An 18796-nucleotide genomic window follows, 5' to 3' on the forward strand; every position below is an offset into this window, starting at 1 on the left:
GGCAATCCAGGCAGGCAGAAGCAATCAGTCGGTAATGAAGTCTTTGATGGGATTTTGAATGCTATTCGCTCCCAGATCTGTGTTGTATATTGTATATGATACACACTTTTGGACTCATATGTAAATTTGCATTAATTGCTGACTAACAGCGAAAGAATATTCTATTTAATTCCTTCTCTCTTGGCTGTGGGAACCCTAGATGTTTAACTGCATGGATGTACTGTATCTCTGCAGATTCAACTAGCAGCTGTGTGATTTTTACACAAAAATAAAAAAACGGCACAATATTTTAAAAACTGCTCTCTTTACTCACTAATTTATCTGGAGATGGTTAAAAGAAAATGCACCCAGTCACCAAACAAGTCGTCTCAAACTCTTTATGACCATGCTGGTGGACTTCCCCAGTTAGCCAGCAGGGATGTACATCTGACAATTCTGTCGAGAGTATGTGACGAAATCATGTCTATGTGGAGTAAGACGCTAATTTATTTGAAATTTATCACCTTATGGTTTAATGGTGTGGGAAGAAAGTGGGTTCCATAGTGTAGCCGTTTTTATATATTTGCCTAACAAGAACTTTTGATTTTGGTCAGCGTCACTTGTTTTAAACTTCCGACGATAAAGTATGATCACAGCAAGACTGTAAGATGGATGCTTATCTAACAGGGTTATGGAGAGTGCAGCCCATCCCAGCTGTCACAGAGGGAGAGGAGGGGTACACCAAACCTATCACAGAAACCATTCACACTCTTACATCCACAGGAACACAATGCTAAGCACTGAAGCATTACGCCACCCCAGTTACTCCAAAAAATATAAAAGCAGACTTTTTATTAATTATCTGGTTTAGTTCAGCTTTGACCTGTGAGGTAGTTTGTTGTAGTCTGTCCACCGGAGCCGTTGATCAATTTCTTATAAGTAAAACACAAACTCAGAATAAGAGTAGACAGGGAAGTGGAATAGGTTAGAGCAGGTTTTATTCAGTTTCTACATATTGCTTCATTTCTAGGCTGTTTTACTGAGCGGCTCAAAGCAATCCTGAACTTCCCAGCTTTGGTCGACGATTTTAATTAAAGCCAATAAATCGCTTTCATCAACTCGATACAGGAAGTATCTGAGCTCTGCAAAAGCAACGATCAAGCCATTAAAGTTACTTCAGTGCTCCAGTTTTCTTCAAATCTTTGCAACCATTCAAAACTTGGTACAATTTTTAATGGAAAAAACAATCTTTTTAATCACGTGTGACTGTGGCTGAATGCAAAAAGAATACATTTCAAATTCCACAAAAATAAAACTGCACAAAAAAACGTCGCCTAGTGCGCGCCCCCCACCCAGTTGCCTGTAATACAAGGGCGTTTGTTGGAAGTACTACACACATGAGCGGAGCTGTTATCTACTAAATATCTTCTCTTACAGCAGGACTAATGTAACAATATAAACCTCTGAGGTTAAACTGTGTCGTTTGCAAAAGCAGGACTTGAAGAGGAACATTAGGTTAGCGTCAGGGTTTCAGGTGTGTTTTGATGACTCCAGAACATTCTGTGGTCAGAAGACGATGCAGGTTCAGGAGTAAATCCAGCTTATTTGACGACACTGTGGAAGAAGAAACAACAGAGATGGAGATCAGAATCTATCACTGATCTGTGAACTCTTATCCACAGGCTGTTAACTGTCACGGAGGGCATCAAATCAATGTCACAACAAGTCAAAGTAGCAGTGCTGGGTTAGGAAAAAGGAAATGAATAAAATCAATCTTTTTGAACCTAGTCCTCTTCCTAACATTTTTAAATAATCCTTTAATTGATGATTTTCAGCCTGCTGCAGTCCTCTCTGACACTCACACACTGGTTTCCTTGTAGCGATCCAGAGCTTCCTGAGCTACCACCTCAGAGAACTTGGGGTCGTTCCAGGGGATTTCGCCCGGCACGGTGAAGTTCATGGATGGTGAGTCGAAGAGCTTCACGCTCACTTTGGTTTCTCCAGGCTCCTCCTCCCCATCAACCTTCTTCTCAGAGTCCTTGCACATCACCTGTAGCATAAGGAGGTGGGGGTTTTAGCTTTTCAGGGGGTTTCTATAAGTTGCAGCTGAAACAAATGATTAAAATGACTGATGATAAAGAGAAAAATCGTTTCTGGATCTTTCAGAAGTTGGATAATTTTGCAGGATTTGGTGTTTTTCTTTGTCTTGTAATAGCTGTGGGCAGATACTGGTACTTAGACACCTAACACAAATTTTTCAGGTGATTAAAAATAGAAGTGTTCAAAAGCATAACTATATCTAGATAACAAATTACAACCATAATATTGCATATTTTAAATTAAGGTCAAATGAAGCAACAGTGCTTACCGCCTGAACACTGAAGATGCCGTCGCTGGTGTTGTTCGCGAGAGAAGACACCCAGCCGAACTGACTGTTGAACAAATCCAAGATGGAGGAGGTGTTGAGCATCTGCTCTTCGAACCTCTTCAGGAGGGAGTTGTACTGCTGGGTGAAACGCTCGGCCAAGGCCAGAGCCTCCTCCAGCTCCTCCTTCAGGGGGCCCTCCAGAGGTTTCTTCCCAGAGCAGTCTGTGAGGGAAAAACATCATCGTGGAGCTTGAGTAAAGTTGGAAAATCACTTAACTGCTACATCAGGCTTAAATTAATTAGATAAATGCTGACCCCACCCCGTCTTTTTTTAAAAATTCAACCACTAATGCAGTCTCCTACTTTGGCACATCTGTTTCTACCTTCTACTTTCCAAAAAGTCCTTTAAAAGTAAAGTAAACAATGAAATAAAATACTACTCTGTGCTTGCTGTAATTGAGGAAGAAAGGCAAACTTATCCTCACAAGTACTACACACAAGATGGGGAGTGAGTCATCTCTAAGGCATTAACTCCAAAGCGTTGTCACACATACATGTTTCAATTTCAGAATAGTCTGCAGTTATGCTATAGGCAAGCAGACCCGCTGATATTTAGCAGCTGTGACTATTATATATATGCAAGACTGCACATAATGTGTAGGTATGAATGCACTTGCATGTGCATATGGGCCAGTGGCAGGTCACTGGTAAGTTGGATGAATATTGCTATCATTTATTAGACAGGAAAGAGGGGTAGTTTATGTCTTCCTGCTTCTTTTTGAGCATAAATTTGAGTTACTTATATTTAGACAATAATGCATCGGATTTTTTTTTTTTTTTTACTGAATTCCCATATATTTTTTATTCTTTTAAATGTTTGAAATAAATGTAGCTAATTTTGTCCAAACAACTGAGCTATATGACGTTTCTTACCCTCACTATTGCAACAGTTACTACCATATTTCAACATAAGGCAAAAAGTTCAACCTGCTGGTTGTGGTAAAACTCCTTAACAGGTCACGGTTATTCATCCTCTGCGATCCTACATCTGTACATTCAAGTTTTGTTGGTCTCAATCTCAGATAGGCCACATAGACAAACACCTAAAGGAGCTGCTTGGTCATGGAAATTCATGCTACGAAGCTCCGGGTGCACAGTTTATGTGCTGATATTGATGCCAGAGGAGGATTGGAGCTCTGCCTTATTTGCCTCAGCAATTAGCGACCCTGTTTTATAACTTTGTGGCTGAGTTGCTTTGGTTCCTAAACTCTTCCACTTTGCCCCCAGATTTCCCATGATCAACTGTAGGTGGTAATAATGCAAAGTCATTTCCCGAACTGATTTGTTGCAGTAGTGGCATCCAATAATAGCACCACACTCTATTGAATGAGGTCTTTAGAATGAGCCGTTCATTCACAGACTGCATGACTAACTGTTTTACTTTATACAATGTAGCAATGGGACTGAAAAACACCTGAATTACAAGAATAAGAGACACTGCAGACCGTTACTTCTGTCCAGACCGGAGTATTTTAGTTAGGACAACCGTACATAGAGCCTTGATATTATGCCACTGATTTAAAAATGGAAAACAGGGAAACAAAGAGTTCCAGCTGCTTTTCATTGTTTAAAATTGAAACTATAATTTATAGCTAGTTCAAATCAGCTAGCTGATGGATCCCTCTGAACGCAAAAACAAAACAAAGCTCTTTGTATTTTCCAAGAGTCTATAAATAGATGCTTTTGTGTCAGAGCCCAGTTCTGTCCTGCCGTTTAATGGAAGAGTAACAATAGCATCATCGACACAAAGGAAGAGATCACATGATTAAATTACACTCTCTATAAATATTAATTGTGCTGCTCTAATCAAGACATCCCTGGATCATTATTCAGGTCTCAGTGCCTGGCTTCCTGCCAGTCGAATTTGGATGAAAGGCAGTTTGATGGCTTCTTATATAATTTTTTTTAAATAATGAAGGATGATATTTTAATTAATTTTGGTAATGTTTCCCATATGCTCCATCTTAACTATTTTTACTCCTGTATCCATGTTAACAGGGGGAATAAAAGGTTTTAGTCAATGAACGAGACACCATCTTACCAATGTGCTGGATTTCTTTGCACTTCTGACACTCGTCGCGGAACTTGAAGCAGCCGGCTGAGTTGCGACGGATCTCTCTGCAGGTCATCCTGCCGTTACCGTAAGGTTTGGTGATGATCACGTCCTCATTTACGTTACCATCTGTGCGAATGACACAAACGCGCGTTACGAACGTTTCATGTGAAAATAAAACCCAACAGTGATGTGCCTCTGCACACGAATTTAATTTTTCTTGTCTGAACGTCACTATTGGTCATGTGACTCCACAGAAATCAGAGGAGATTTGCTTTTTATTTAAGCTAAACCAATTATTACCTAGTAAGTTATTTACCAGCCAATGCAGCAATGCCGTTTACAGCTGCACAGGTATATATTACATCTAAGTTATAGCCACAAAACCTTAATTATGCATTTTCAATTATATCATCATTTTGACAAAAAACGCCTAACAACATACTAAAATCACAGACCAAACGGTACTCTAATGGCATTAATACAATTTTATGTTTATGGTCTCAAGCTATTACTTGAGACTATAGTCTGATCACGAACCTGTTCACTGAGATCAAAGATCAAGTAAATGGTGGATATATAGTCACTAAAGGCTTCTATATACCCTGACTACCTTTTGCAACCAGATGAGTTGAACCCCCCCTGCTGGTCATTACAAAGAATGCAACTTAAGGGTCCACAAGCGACGTCCACATTTTATAGGCAGTCTGTAGTTAGACTTAAAAGCTCTCAGCACACATTACTTTCATTAAAACGAGGGGTTTTTGAGTTTACAGCATGTGTGATTCTGCAGCCGATAGCTCTCTAGATAGTTTCTGAATAAAAACATTGAACCTGACAGAAAAACCGACCCTCATTGGGAACAGTGTCACTGTCCATGTCCATCATGGAGCCCATGGAACTGAAGAAGTTCCGGCTCATTCCCATCATAGGGGAGAACAGGTTCTGGAAGCCGTGGAAAGGATCGTGGAACAGAGAGCGGATGCTTCTGCCGCGGCGAGCGTACGGCGACAGGAAGTTAGGCAAATAGATCACAGGAGGGCTGTAGTGCACATAATCGGCCACCTGAAAACAACAAATACAGAGACCGAGCTGATGCTGGTACTGATGTAGTGAGTGAGTGTGTTTGCTGTATACTTGTTCAAAGAGGAAGTGGTGCTTAAAGATTTATTCTGCACGTAAACAAGCAAAGGTAAACCGTACCTTCATGCTATCTGTGAATATGTTGTCCACGCCGTCGGCCATCTCTGTGTATTTTTCCTCCAGGTTCTTGAACTCTCTGTTCTGCCGTTGTCCTTCTTGCTCCAGGATGTCGATCTTCTCTCCATTGATCCAGATGGAGAAAGGAGATGTTCTATTCAGAACCTCCTCCAGCTGCAGACCGAAGGAGCAGGTATCATTTCAAATCAAACTTAAAATGTCTTTCATGGCTTAATATTTCAGGGGAGAGAAGAAGAATGATGAAGGCGAAAGGATGAAATATGTATAGTGTTGTATCTCCTTTAGTGTCTGACCTGACGTCCCACCAGTCCAGATCCGCTGCTGCAGGTTCGGGAGTAGTATTTCACACAGGTGTTCTTCAGACAAGGCTTGCACTCCTCCCACAGAGCCTTCATGGTCTCGTTACAAACCTCCTCCTCCTTCTCCAGCTTGGCCTCCATCTCCTGAGCTGTACGCATCGCTTCCTATACATTAAAACATCCAACTTTATTCTGGCCCCATCTTTGGTAATAATTATCTCGTCCTTTTGTGTTAAATGTGAGAATCGTCAGTTTAGAGTAAATTCTCTCAGGAAATATGTTCTTATCTGCAGCACGGACAGATTTAAGTGAAAAAAAGAGAACACTTTCTCGCTGTTAAACATTTAAAAACAAAGTCTAAACCTCTGGAACATTAAAAAATTACTTTTCTGTGTGTTGTGGCCCAAAAAACCCAAATCACTAGACATCTTTACTTCACTTATTTCCCTAGAGCATCGCCAACAAAGATACTGTTAAAACATATAGTGCTTAATATTAGTGCTACCTCTTTCTTCTGCTCGGTTTTCTCCAGATCATCCAAAAACCTCTTGTGCTCCTCTGAAGATTTCTGCATCACACTCTTCATTTCCTTCACTCCATTGATGGCATTTTCAATTTGTCTGTCCAGATACTTTTCTCCCTGAATGGAAATCTCTGTAAACCACAAACAACACGCAGAAAATGTTAACTTCCATAAAATGGCCTTGAATGTTACTGATATTACATGACGTCTGTTCTGTTTGTTCTGCTCACTGTCAACTTCTGCTCAGGCGATTATTTTATTCTACATATCCTAAGCGGTATGTAGAATCACAGCACAAATGTAACAGACCTGGACATTTATGCATTATCTTTTAATAATGAATTTAGAATTTAGTCATTAAATTAACCTCAGCACCCTGTCTATCATCCATAGACTCCAGAGTCTGTAGAGTCCCAGCTGCAGAGTATTTTATCACCCTGGAGGAACCAAAAGACATTTGAAGGGCAGACTAACAGACCACAAATGTGCTCATGCAGATAGAATATCAACTACTCTGTGTCTAGACACAACACAGACCTCCATAACAGTAATGCATGCATATTACAAGCTCTTGGCATTGCACAAATCACAGAAATTTGACAGACAAGGAGATCTGCATGAATACTAAATATCCAGGCCTAATTGAGGGGCCTTTTATTGGTTATTGTTAACACCTTTTTTGTTTATATATTTCCTTTAACTATTTTTTTAATCTTTTATGCTGCTCTTTGACTCAACTTTAACAAATATGCTTGAAAAAAATGACATCATCTTCAATACCTTTAGTTTTATAGCACTAATGGAAGATTTCTATTAGTGGAATACCATGAAAAGAAATCTGTTGCCCTATTAAAAGCTATTTATCTAGATAACCCTAACATTACTTCCGTAACTACCAAGTTGTTAACGCCATCAGATCAATCCTTTTGTGTGAACTGGCCCTTTAAACCCTTTTTTCCACACCCTGCAAACTTACGGTTAAGATCTTCTTTTGTCGGAGGAAGGATACAGCTGGCTGAGGCCACCAGAAGAGCCACCAAGGTCAAAGACTCTTTCGAGCCTTTCCTCTTCATCATCATCATCATCATTAGCATCCTCTCTGACTCTTGCAGGGCCAGCAGGTAATGATGTGAATATGATGCCAAAGACCTGGAATGTAAATCAAACACACTTTCAGTCCAAACTGACTCTGGACTGTGAAAAATGTCATTGCACAGACTCCTTATCTCCACCAGAGGGCGATGGAAGCTGGAGAGAAAGCAGGTGGGGAGCTACGCAGTAAAAAATCATCACGTTTGCTCAGCGGTTTTGTGCCCTTACATGGCAACAGCTAAAAATAACCAATCAATAACACTAAATAATTCAAACTGATGAACATCTTATTCGTCCCCAGTTTCAATCATTAAAGGATGTTTTGAGTTCAGATCAGCGTTCTCCTGCGGCAATGACCAAAGTGCCTTTCAGAGGCATTATATAATAGAACAGCAGGCTCTTTCTCTATTTACCCATTTCTTCTCTGACGTGTGCTTGGTCAGCTGCCCGTTCACCCAACAATGACATATTCAGCAGAGGATGTCTGTGGTGTATGACCCCCCGCTCACGCTGACATGAGACGGACAAAGACAGAGAAGTTCATCAGTCAGTTGGACCAGGCTTCTCTCCTCTCTGTGCAGCTTTTCCCCAAGCAGCATAAATAATCTCTCCCATGTGAGAGTCTAATCTCTGCTGATTATTTCTGCAGTCAGCAATAATCCTTATTTTCTCTAAAAACACATGGCCACATGCAGCAGTCTAGCTGAACTTTGCTGATTCATTTTGCTGTTTTTCTGGAGCCTTCTGGAGATTAGTCTTTATCAGGATTAGCTCAGTGTTGAATCATCCATAATAACCAAAATTACACACTTACACAATTACACACCATTAGATAATGCGCATGCTTACTTGACACAAAACATAACAGAAAGGAAAAAATCTACTTAGAAGACTTTTTTTTAAAGGCTATTTTTGTTTTGTTTGCAGAACTTGGCGCACACAGTGGAAAGGCTGCCCATTTCTATGGTGATTAAACCGGACGTAGCTTTTGCTGTGGATCAAATTTGGCAGAATTACGACTAAGAACTTTTCAAGACTCTTATGAAGCTCTTCACCCTGATTTAGAGTTTTGATTGAGCAAAAGGGTAGCTACACAGATGCTTTCAGGCTTAAAGAGCTAACTGATCACATAAAAAGCAGACATTGTTTAATAGGAAAGTATAGTGAAAACATTTAAGGAAGGATTCGTTGGTTTCCAAAAATCAGGAAAATCACTGATGTAGAGGATTGCCAATGTCTTCCACAAGATTTGTGAATGGGCAAATCTGTCATGTTGAGACAAGATGAACATCTTTTTCTTTCTTCTAAACTGCTGGAAATAAGATTCAGCCAATGACGCATTTACCCCTCTAGTTCTGTTCTTAATGAGTGTGTCTTCATGCAGACACACTGCAAGCACCAGGTTCTTCAGGTGAAGCAAAGCGTTTGCACACCCAGTATAAAAGCACAGGTCTTAGGAGTGTCTTGCTCATCTTCTACAGTGTGTTTTTGTTTGCAGTCGCTCGCCCACAATCTCCTCCTGTTTCTATGGAAACAAGCAGAGTACAGTATGCATACAAATCTGCTGCAACATCCCAAAAACCGTCAAGAACTTTTTCATTGTTTGGTAGTTGATGTTTATATTTCCTGTTCCCTTTATTTATTCAACCCTCTCCTACTGAATGTATTCAATCATCCCACTGAAAGAGGGCCATTCATACCCATGACTCTGCATGGGTTCAGTCAAATAAGAATATTTAAGATGACCTGCAGATCAGCTTACACACTCTTCCCTAGAATCAGTATGAAAGCTCTCTATCTTTGGAAACTTTTTGGGTCTGCTTGCACTATATGATTAAATGCCCACAGCGAATTAATAATTACTAATCAGAAAAGGTTTATGCCATCTTAAAATAGTTTCAATTTAGATTTTTTGTGTCCATTGTCTGTGTTCTTGTTACAGTACACAGTATAGTCTTAAATCAGCACTGATGTAACCTTCCTGGATATTTTTTTCAGTCCTTCAAAAACTGCAAAATGTCATCAGATGTTCTAAATCCAGCAGGGCTGGACTGGACGTCCACCTGGGAGCAGATAAAATGTCCCACTTTCTGCTGCTTATATGAACTTTCTGCATTTTTAAACATACAGCAAACGCAGTGAGGTCATCATCCACATAATACTAAACGTTTTGCTTAATTAGAGCATGCCCGGAATTAGAAGGTTTGTAAACACTATTTCCAATCCAGCCTTTTGTAATGAGAGAAAAAACTAATGAGTAAGGCCAGACGTTCAGTGAGGGGAAAGAATGAGCAATGCTGACATGAAAAGCACAGAAAAAACAGTGTGAGAGAGAGAGATGGAGAGAAAGTTAGGCAAATGAAAAGTATTAACAATGCACGGGCCCAGTTGTGTTATTTGCTGAACAACAGCTGCAAGTATCCTGGTTACACAACTGAAATACCAACACTCCTCCTCTCCAGATGTTCCTCTAGAAAGTTCAGCATTACCAGTATGACATCAACATCTGCTCAGTCTCCCACACGTCACCTTTATTTTCTGGAAGTATTTATTTACCATTGTAAATATTTTATTTGACACTTAGATTACTATTAAAAGACATTTAGTACTGAGAAATGAAATCTTGGCTGCTGAAGAGTAATTTTGTTCATTTTTAAAGCAAACCTCGGCCACTTTAAGCATCGGGAACACAACAAATGTGTTTGTCTGATGTTGTAGTTTATGTTTATAAAATCAGAAAAATACAAAATGTCTTGCTAATTTTGTTTTTTGCATTTTGTTATTGTAACATTTATCTCATACAAATTACACTTTATACTCTAAAATAGCTTACACTACCATAACTTTGTATTTATGACCTTGTTGCCCTACAGTATACTGCTGCACAACTATTCGCACATTTCACTTAAAATGTTTAATATTGTGCAATGATTTAATTAAATTTCTTTCATTTTATTCTACTATTTCTTTATTAAACTAGTGTTACAGTGACAGTGAAATTACCCAGGTATTTCTAAAATATCTTGCCTGATGGATTTGCTCCTTTTGCTTCTGTCCCCCCATTAATGACTTTCCCGGTGCTTAAATAAGAAGAAAAAAATGGACTAATCTGTCAAAAATGGGACACTGGCCTCATTATTTAAAGTGTTTGGGGACTTCTTCACCCATAGGACTTAACTGTCCTTTAGGCATGAAGGAGTCAGGGCTATTTCTATTTATAAACCAGAAAATGTAACAATAATGATAAAGATCCAGCAATGCTTTAATAGTTTAACATTTTAAAACCTGCAAACATGCATGTGATTACAGATTTATAATTTAGTTTCACGTTTTTATTATTATTTACGCACCAAGCACTGCGTAAAATGCTGAAGCGTGTTATTGAAGTAAACCACAGCGGGACGTCATACCCCCTAATCCAGTTGTTTTGATCCAGAGATGGAGGTCACACCCATGAGTAAGCAATTTAAACAGCAATCACCTTCAGTCAGCACGACCGCATGAAAGGAAATAACACGACATGGTTTTAATTAATAAGTTAGAAGTGATTTTTGCAGTCTGACGTTTTATCTGCAAAACCTGCAAAAATGCAAACGAGGTCTGTTCTGTTTTGTTTAAATATGTTATAGCTTATATAAAAATGTAACCACCACAGTCTGCACACAAAAACACCGACCTGCAAAAAGCAAAGGTCCTCTGACTCACCTCTGTTTGTTTCCTGAGACTCCAGCTCGTCCGAAGCTGCCCCAGGCTCGCTGCTGCTCTTATTTATACCAGCGGATAACGGGGACGGTGCAGACATGTGATTCACTGACCGAGCATGCTGCTGCCGCCGCATCCAGCTCTCAAAAGTACCGCAATGTGAACACCGACTTCCTGTAATACGCTTCAAAATAAACCTTTAGAAAACAAAACGAAAATATTTTCATGCAAATTGCTCAGTTCCAGTTTAGGAATTGCAGTTCAGTAATTCTACTTACCTCTTGTAAACCTTTAACAACAAATATGGATAGACTTGCCAAACGTGTTTTCTTTCTTTTTAAAACTGAATCATCTGAATAAGTCTGAACAGTGCCTGTCAGAAACCTCCAAAACTAGAAGATTAAGATCATGTAACAACACTACAAAATATAAAAGCACAACATTTCAATAGTTGGCACTGACATCTGCTCTGCTGATTAGAAAAAAAGGCAAAAAAGAACAAAATAATAAATACATTATTGAACAGCAACAATAACAAAAAAGAACAATTAAAACAAACTGATATTTTTAAAATGACGCATTTAGTAAAAAGATAATATTTTTGGGCTGTAACATAAAATTAATAACAAAAACTTTTCACACACACATATATATAGACCTTCATATAATATGTATTTGTATTAAAACTAATACAACAGTAATAACAATATGAGACTCCTACACCTTTAACGTGGTACATCCCAGAATGAACGAGGGCCCTAAAATAAAATAAAAATCAGGCCAATTAATTATGTTGAGTTTTTTTTTTGTGTAGAATACCTTTTTTGTAAGATGTAACACACATGCTCAAGATAGTCTTCAATTGATATTTTATAACTGATTATATGTTATTGTTTTCACTAACGCGCTATTTAAATTAAATTCAGATTCATTCATAAATTTGATGTACTTTCCCCCCCACATGCTTCTTCCACAAATTACGGAAAGCAGACTTTTATTTTGACATAAAAAATGTTTCCTGTCATGGTTGCGTTCAATTGCTTCTGGCTTGACATCAGTGAGAAGACTTTTCCAGAAGTTTTTTGTCATTTATTGGCACCTCTCAGAGGTGGTGAGCAGACACAGAAACATTTGACTCATCCTGACAGTGACTCAGTATTTAAAACGTTTCTTTATCGGCATTTTACCAAAACACACTGGAAAAACACTGTTTCATAACAACCAACAATATACTGCCTGTAATAAACTACTGAGGATGTAAGCTTCCTAATGGATATACTATTATATAAGTATAAATATAAAAGTACACAATGTAATATTTGGGTTAAATTAGTTTGCTGTATCATTGTATATACAGTGTTTGTGTTTAGTCATAATCACACGATTCTTCTGCAGTACCTTCTCTGCAACAGATGCAGTTCAAAAGGATTTACACTGTTTAAAGAAACAGGATTCCTGATCTTACTAATAAGAATGAATGAGGAATGAATGAATTCAGAAAAAAATGACGTTTGTGCTGATCTTCTGTAAATATATAATGTGGTTGATTTTGCTAAATGAATTTGGGCTGAGTTGAAAAGACTTGAAAAGCTTTGTTTATTTCTATAAGACAGAAAATACTAGTGTAATGTAAGAATGTTACTGGGGGTTATCGTTCTATTTTTTAAAGCTTCACTTAACACAAAGACCCAACAAGGCTGGAGTAGGCTTCTGTTTTGCTGATGACAGTGAGTTTTCAGATAAATTCAAGGACTAAGTGTTATCTTAAAAATAGATAATTCTAAAAAACAAAAGCTCCCAAAACTGAAAAACAGAGCTGCATGTATTTGCTGATCTACAGCTTATTTTTTGCACTTGCATGTTTGTCCCAGGAGAGCAATGTAATACAAACTCTAGTTAAAAAACTCAGAGGTCACCGAGATTGTTTTGACACTAGTCATTCTGCACCTGCTTTCCATAAGTGTGAGAGTGTGAGAAGTGTGAGATTATGGAAATTTGAAACATATGACCCAGGAGTGTAGGAAAGTTAAAACAGAAGAATCTGCTCATGAATGCACGTCAAATACAAATGTAGTTACAGTCCTAGTGTCTTTAAACACAATTAATCCTCCTAACAAACAACTTACAAGGGCTTGTGTCATCTCAGGGCACGGATATTCCAGTAAATCTCATGGACACGCACAAAGACACACAAACAGCGGGTAAAACACAAATTCTTTTGTTGTGCGTCAGCTGCAGTCATGTCTCTGCAGAGCTGCAGTGTTAGTTAGATGTTAGTCTTTAAACAGCTCTACAGCTTAAATTGTGTGGTTTAGATCAGTGTAACGCAAGTACAGACTAACCTGTTCGACACTCCTTAGTAAAGTTGTTCATAGAGGCATCCGTGTCCTCTTAGAGTCACAGCAGTTGAGTGGTTTGATCAAACTGGTGTAAAGCTCTTTGGTCAGGCAGGAGTTGTAGTTGGAAAAATACAACTGTATGTAACTAAAATTCATAGATTAGAAACAGCAATAAACACACAGTATACTAAATTCCTATGCTTTTTTGTGACAAAGTGTAAAAGTAAAGTTGCTACACTAGGTGGCACAAACTCCATTCTTATAAGGTCTCCTCCTCCCAGGACTTAAAGTTTGAAGACTTACAGTGAGGGTACTTGACTGGATTGTTTAATGCTTTCCAAACATCATTAGCACACTCGTGGTTACATTTCCAACTTAAAATATTTTACATCTTGACCTTGAAATAATAGAAAAATTCAGATGACAACACACATTTGGCATTTATTTCTTTTTAACCTGTTTATATTAAGATAAGATAACCTTTATTAGTCCCACACGTGGGAAATTTGTTTTGTCACAGCAGGAAGTGGACAGTGCAAAAGTTATGAGGCAAAAATTAGGATACAATAAGAATAAATACAGTACACAACTGTACAGAATAGAATAAAATACTATATACAGTAGAATACAATAAAATAAATATACAATAAGATAAAAATAGAATACAAATACAAATGCTATATACAACTGAGTAAGAATACAACGATGACAGAAAGGATTATTGCACTTAGTATTATTGCATATGTATGGATGTGTGTGCTTGATCAGAAGAAATACTGTTTGCAGAGGGTCATCGCCTTATTTCTCTGATTAGAAGAGAACAGAACAGAACTGGAGTTTTCTGCCCCATCTCAGCAGGAGCAGATAAACAGGGAGCCAAGGTCGTAGCTTAGGCGCTGTGTGAGAGAAAGCATGTGAATGTTTAGGCTTTTATGATTAGGTGGGGGCCACTAGAGGCTATAAGAGTTTGATCAATGCTCCACCATTTTGAGATCTGATGCTGTCTGCGTACGGTGTCCATCTCCCACGCGTGTGATCATTAAAATCATCTTTTGACTCAACCCGGCCGGACCAGTCTTGTTATTGTGGTTTTCCTCTTGTATCCATCTGTTACGTCCCCACTTAAAAGCTAGGCAATGAGGGTGGGGGACAGTAACAGTTAGATCCAGGTGGAATGAAAAGAACGCCAGGCAGAGGTATTTAATATAAAATAGATCTTTATTGTAGGCAAACACCTCAATAATCATATAAATGGCAACAACAAAAGGAGACAGCACCGCTGCTTTAACGAGAAATCAGGGAGGTCAACCCAAAGTGGTAATGACCACTTCAACAAAGAAAGCAACAATAAGGCTTCAACAGAAAGAGACAGCAACGCTGCTAGCAAACAATATCCAGGCAGGCCACACAAACTAATGAAGGCCGCCGTCACTCATGGGCAATCACTGCTCAGTTAAGCACTACTCACAAAGAGCCACACACCAGAAGGCTGGTCACACACAGCAGGCTGTTCCACACCTAAGCCAGTAGCACACTCTGACCAGCACAGAGGAAATCCATCAGAAACCTCTCCCTCCTCTTCCACACTGCTCTTCTCCAGCTTATATCACCCCTGAGGGTAATTGGTTGTAACGAGAGCAGATGAGCAGCAGGTGTGACCTAAAGGAGAAGGCAGGGGCAGAGAGAGACAAGGGGAGGGGCCAGAACGAAGGAGGAGGAGAGGGAGAAGACAACACCACGCCCACACATTCCCACAGCCTCCCAGGATGTAACACCATCCCCAATATTTGAATCCGTAACAATATCTAATCAACCAATCACATAGCAGCGGCTCAGCATGTACACACGCTGGAGATGACCTACTGAAGTTCAAACTGAGCATTAGAATTGGGTAAAAAGTTAATTTAAGAGTTTTGAAAGTGGCATGGTTCTTGGTGCCAAATGCGCTGGTCTGAGTATTTTAACTCCGTCCAACTTGGTACTTGCAAGGTGTAGCGAATGAAGTGTTCTGAACTCTGTTGCAGGTGATGTATTCAGGATAGCACATTCTTCTAGCTGCCTTCTAGGGGTCAACATCGGGGCTCATTGGCCTCCACCTTACTCTCCCAGCGCCATCTTCAAAATTCTTTGTCCAGTATTTCTTCCATCTTTCCTCTACACATGGATAAACCACCTAAGCCTTGTCGCTCTAAATTTGTTGCTCCCGGTCATTCCCCCCAAAGTCTTAGCATCTTCCTCCAGTTCTGCCTCCTGTCTTTTTGTTAGTACCACCATCTCCAAACACTACGTCATCCCTTTACCAGTTCCTCCACTTACTGTCCTTCCTACCCATATTGTGCCCCCAGTGGCTGGTAAGACAAATATAGCAACAAAATTAAACACTGCTGTGCTTAAATTCTTTAAAGAAGTCCTTTGAAAGAACCAAAGCAAAGATTTGGCTCCTCTGAGTGGTGGGCTGACATTAGACAAGGCATGCAGGACATCTGCTGTATGTAACACAACAGTAAGAAAGCAATGACCTCATCCTTCAGAATTCCTGACAATGAGAGGTAACAGAGAGTGAAAGCGAGAGAAATACTATACCAGTGAAACATCATACTCAGGCATTCTGGGAAATGTGTTTTAAATTTACAATTTGTAATTTGTAATAGAAAACCAGGTCAGAAAGGTCGGATGAATTTGTCATCTGCAACTCACATTAAGCCTTTTGGGTTACACATGACCTGCGTGACACTGGTTAATACTTGAACTTTCATTATTTCACCAACTGATTGGTGAACACATCCAGTGAAGCATTTAGCTTCCAGGGAAACATTTTATGGTTTGTGTTGTGTTGCTTGAGCAACCATCTTTGTTTTGGTCAAAAAGTGCCCTGTAATTATTATTGCCACATGAGCTGATGAACACCAAAACAGAGGTAAAAGAAGATTAGCCATACATTTGCTAAGATGTCAAAAGCACAACTTCAAACAAATGGAATTGGTTTTAGCCACATACGCATATTTTCAAAAGAGAAGATATTACATTTCAAATTAAGCCTCACACGCTGTGGTTTACAGTTTCTCTTTTCTTTCACAAAGGAGTAGACACCAACCAAACCCTGCCCCTACTCAGTTTTTGGCACTAAGTGGCCAAAAACCGATTTTATAGATCAAAATCAGACTTAAATGCAGTTCCTAATTGACTTCTACACTACAGATGATGTGAGATAAACCATCCGCACTCACTGCTGCTTCCTTTGTTTGAGCTGTGTGATGTAGTTCCAAACGCTACAAGGCAGCAAATTTGTTTTTCACAAATTCAACATTTTAACTTCACGCACACCAGCAGTGCTCACGTAAAGCTAACAGTTTTAGGGCCTGGAAGTATGTTCAACTTGTTTTCCTCAGTTTTGATGATTTACCAGCAACTGATCTATTGTTGCTAAACCAATTATCTGTTGCGTGACCCATAGCAAATGTACTTTACACCCAGTGTGCATATGCGTTAGTTCATACAGGTGTTGACAAAGTGTGGTGTACTGTTGCGTGTGTGTGCCAGCTGCTGGGCTGCGGCTGTGTTCACTTGGATAACTACTGAACTGAAACCATCCAGCTCTGGAGCCAACCCTCAGTTGGTGCCATGACTTTGAGTATTTCAGTATATACACATGCAAGCAGAGAGCTTACTCCGCTGATGTCTAACACAAAACATCATTATCAACAGGCTTAATTGGTCCCACTGGCGTGCTGAATGACCGTGGCTAACAGACCATGGAACTTCAAACATTTGGATGATTCTGGCATCAATTTAGGGAAGAATGTGTTTCTGTGTGGATGGATGTGTGAGTGCGCTGGAATGTGCGTCAACGAAGCTGATTAAAAAAACCCAAAACTGCACAGTGTGATCAAAGCCCGGTGGGTTCATACAATAAATAACCTCATGGAATTCAAGCTTTTTAGAAACTGTAGCATCTTTTACCTTTATACTGATGAAAAAGAGCATTTCTCAGGGCTTCATTTTAGACAATGACAATTTGGCAGCACTGAAGTATCCAGATAAGAGTATTTACCATAGTAATGACTGCAAAGAATGTCCTTTGGGTTGTTACAGATTTCTGTACTGGAAAGTCCAGTCGTCCATTTTCTTAACTGCTTATCCTGGTGGAGCTTATCCCAGTTGCCACAATTTATATGAAAACATCTTCGTATTATTTTTCTTACCTATTCAACATTCCTTTTCATGTCAGCCATATCCAGGAGCTATGAGTGTGAATGGCTTTCTGTCTCTCTCTATTAGCCTTGTGATGTACTGGTGACCTTTCCAGAGTGCAGCCTGTCTCTTAGCCCCAGGCTTCATTAGGCTCCAGGTGTCCAGTGGGTCTAAATGTTTACATCTGGAGACTGTGAAGGTCATCAGAGTACAGTGAACTCATTATCATGTTCAAGAAACTAGTTTGAGATGGTTTGAGCTTTGCGATCAGAAAATGACTACACTGTGGTCATAAAGGGGAGTCCATATCTCCCACACCATTGCACAACCAGCAAATGCCTAAACCCAGGCTTGATGGAGCCATGCTTTCATATCATTTTTAGCAAATTCTGACCCTGCGATCTGAACATCACAGCGGAAATCAAGACTCATCAGACCAGGCAATGTTTTTACAATCTTCTATAGTCCAGTTAGAGAGCTTGTGGTAATCGTTGTCTCAGTTTCCTGTTGAGTTACTGTTGCTTTCCTTTTAACTTGAAGCAGTTTGGCTGTTCCCCTCTGATCTCTGGCATCAACAACAAGATATTTTTACCCAGAGAAATGCTGCTCACTGGATGTTTTTTCTCTCACATGGTTCTTGGCAAACCCTAGAGATGGTTGTGAGAGAAAATGTCAGTAAGCAGCAGTCTCTGAAATACATCTGACACCAATAACCAAGAGCCACTTAAATCACCTTTCTAATGAAGCCAAATGAAGTGGTTCGTGAGTGTATACTTTATCAGTAATAATATCAGCAAGTACACCATGAACAGTTAATAGACCTTCTGTTCTGAACTGCAGCTCAGACTAATTATGTGATGAGACTTTTTCATTTCCTGCCTTTCAAAACTAATACAGTTATCTATTTATTTAACAGTAAACAGCTATATTAAACTGCACAGTGAGTGCAGGAGAGGGAAGACAGAGCGAA

At 39.4% G+C, this 18796-nt stretch overlaps 1 protein-coding gene across 2 annotated transcripts; it reads right to left on the reverse strand.

Moving 5' to 3' along the window:
- Nucleotides 1–960: 960 nt before the first annotated feature.
- Nucleotides 961–11424, reverse strand: clu (clusterin). Of its 2 annotated transcripts, XM_042224718.1 has the most exons (11): nucleotides 11300–11405; nucleotides 11005–11075; nucleotides 7479–7651; nucleotides 6485–6633; nucleotides 5974–6144; nucleotides 5663–5833; nucleotides 5311–5524; nucleotides 4448–4588; nucleotides 2348–2568; nucleotides 1842–2029; nucleotides 961–1593 (listed from the first exon to the last, which is right to left on the reverse strand). In XM_042224718.1, the coding sequence occupies exons 3-11, from the start codon at nucleotides 7594–7596 to the stop codon at nucleotides 1581–1583; spliced, it is 1386 nt and encodes a 461-aa protein (XP_042080652.1). In that variant the 5' UTR covers nucleotides 7597–7651; nucleotides 11005–11075; nucleotides 11300–11405; the 3' UTR covers nucleotides 961–1580. The 2 variants fall into 2 exon arrangements, with proteins under 2 accessions (XP_042080652.1, XP_005931597.1); XM_005931535.2 differs by lacking the exon at nucleotides 11005–11075 and having other exon boundaries at nucleotides 11300–11424.
- Between the last annotated feature and the right edge of the window lie 7372 nt (nucleotides 11425–18796).

Source organism: Haplochromis burtoni, unplaced genomic scaffold, assembly GCF_018398535.1.
Source record: "Haplochromis burtoni strain Fernald_Lab_line unplaced genomic scaffold, NCSU_Asbu1 Contig_147, whole genome shotgun sequence".
NCBI classification, from domain to species: domain Eukaryota; kingdom Metazoa; phylum Chordata; class Actinopteri; order Cichliformes; family Cichlidae; genus Haplochromis; species Haplochromis burtoni.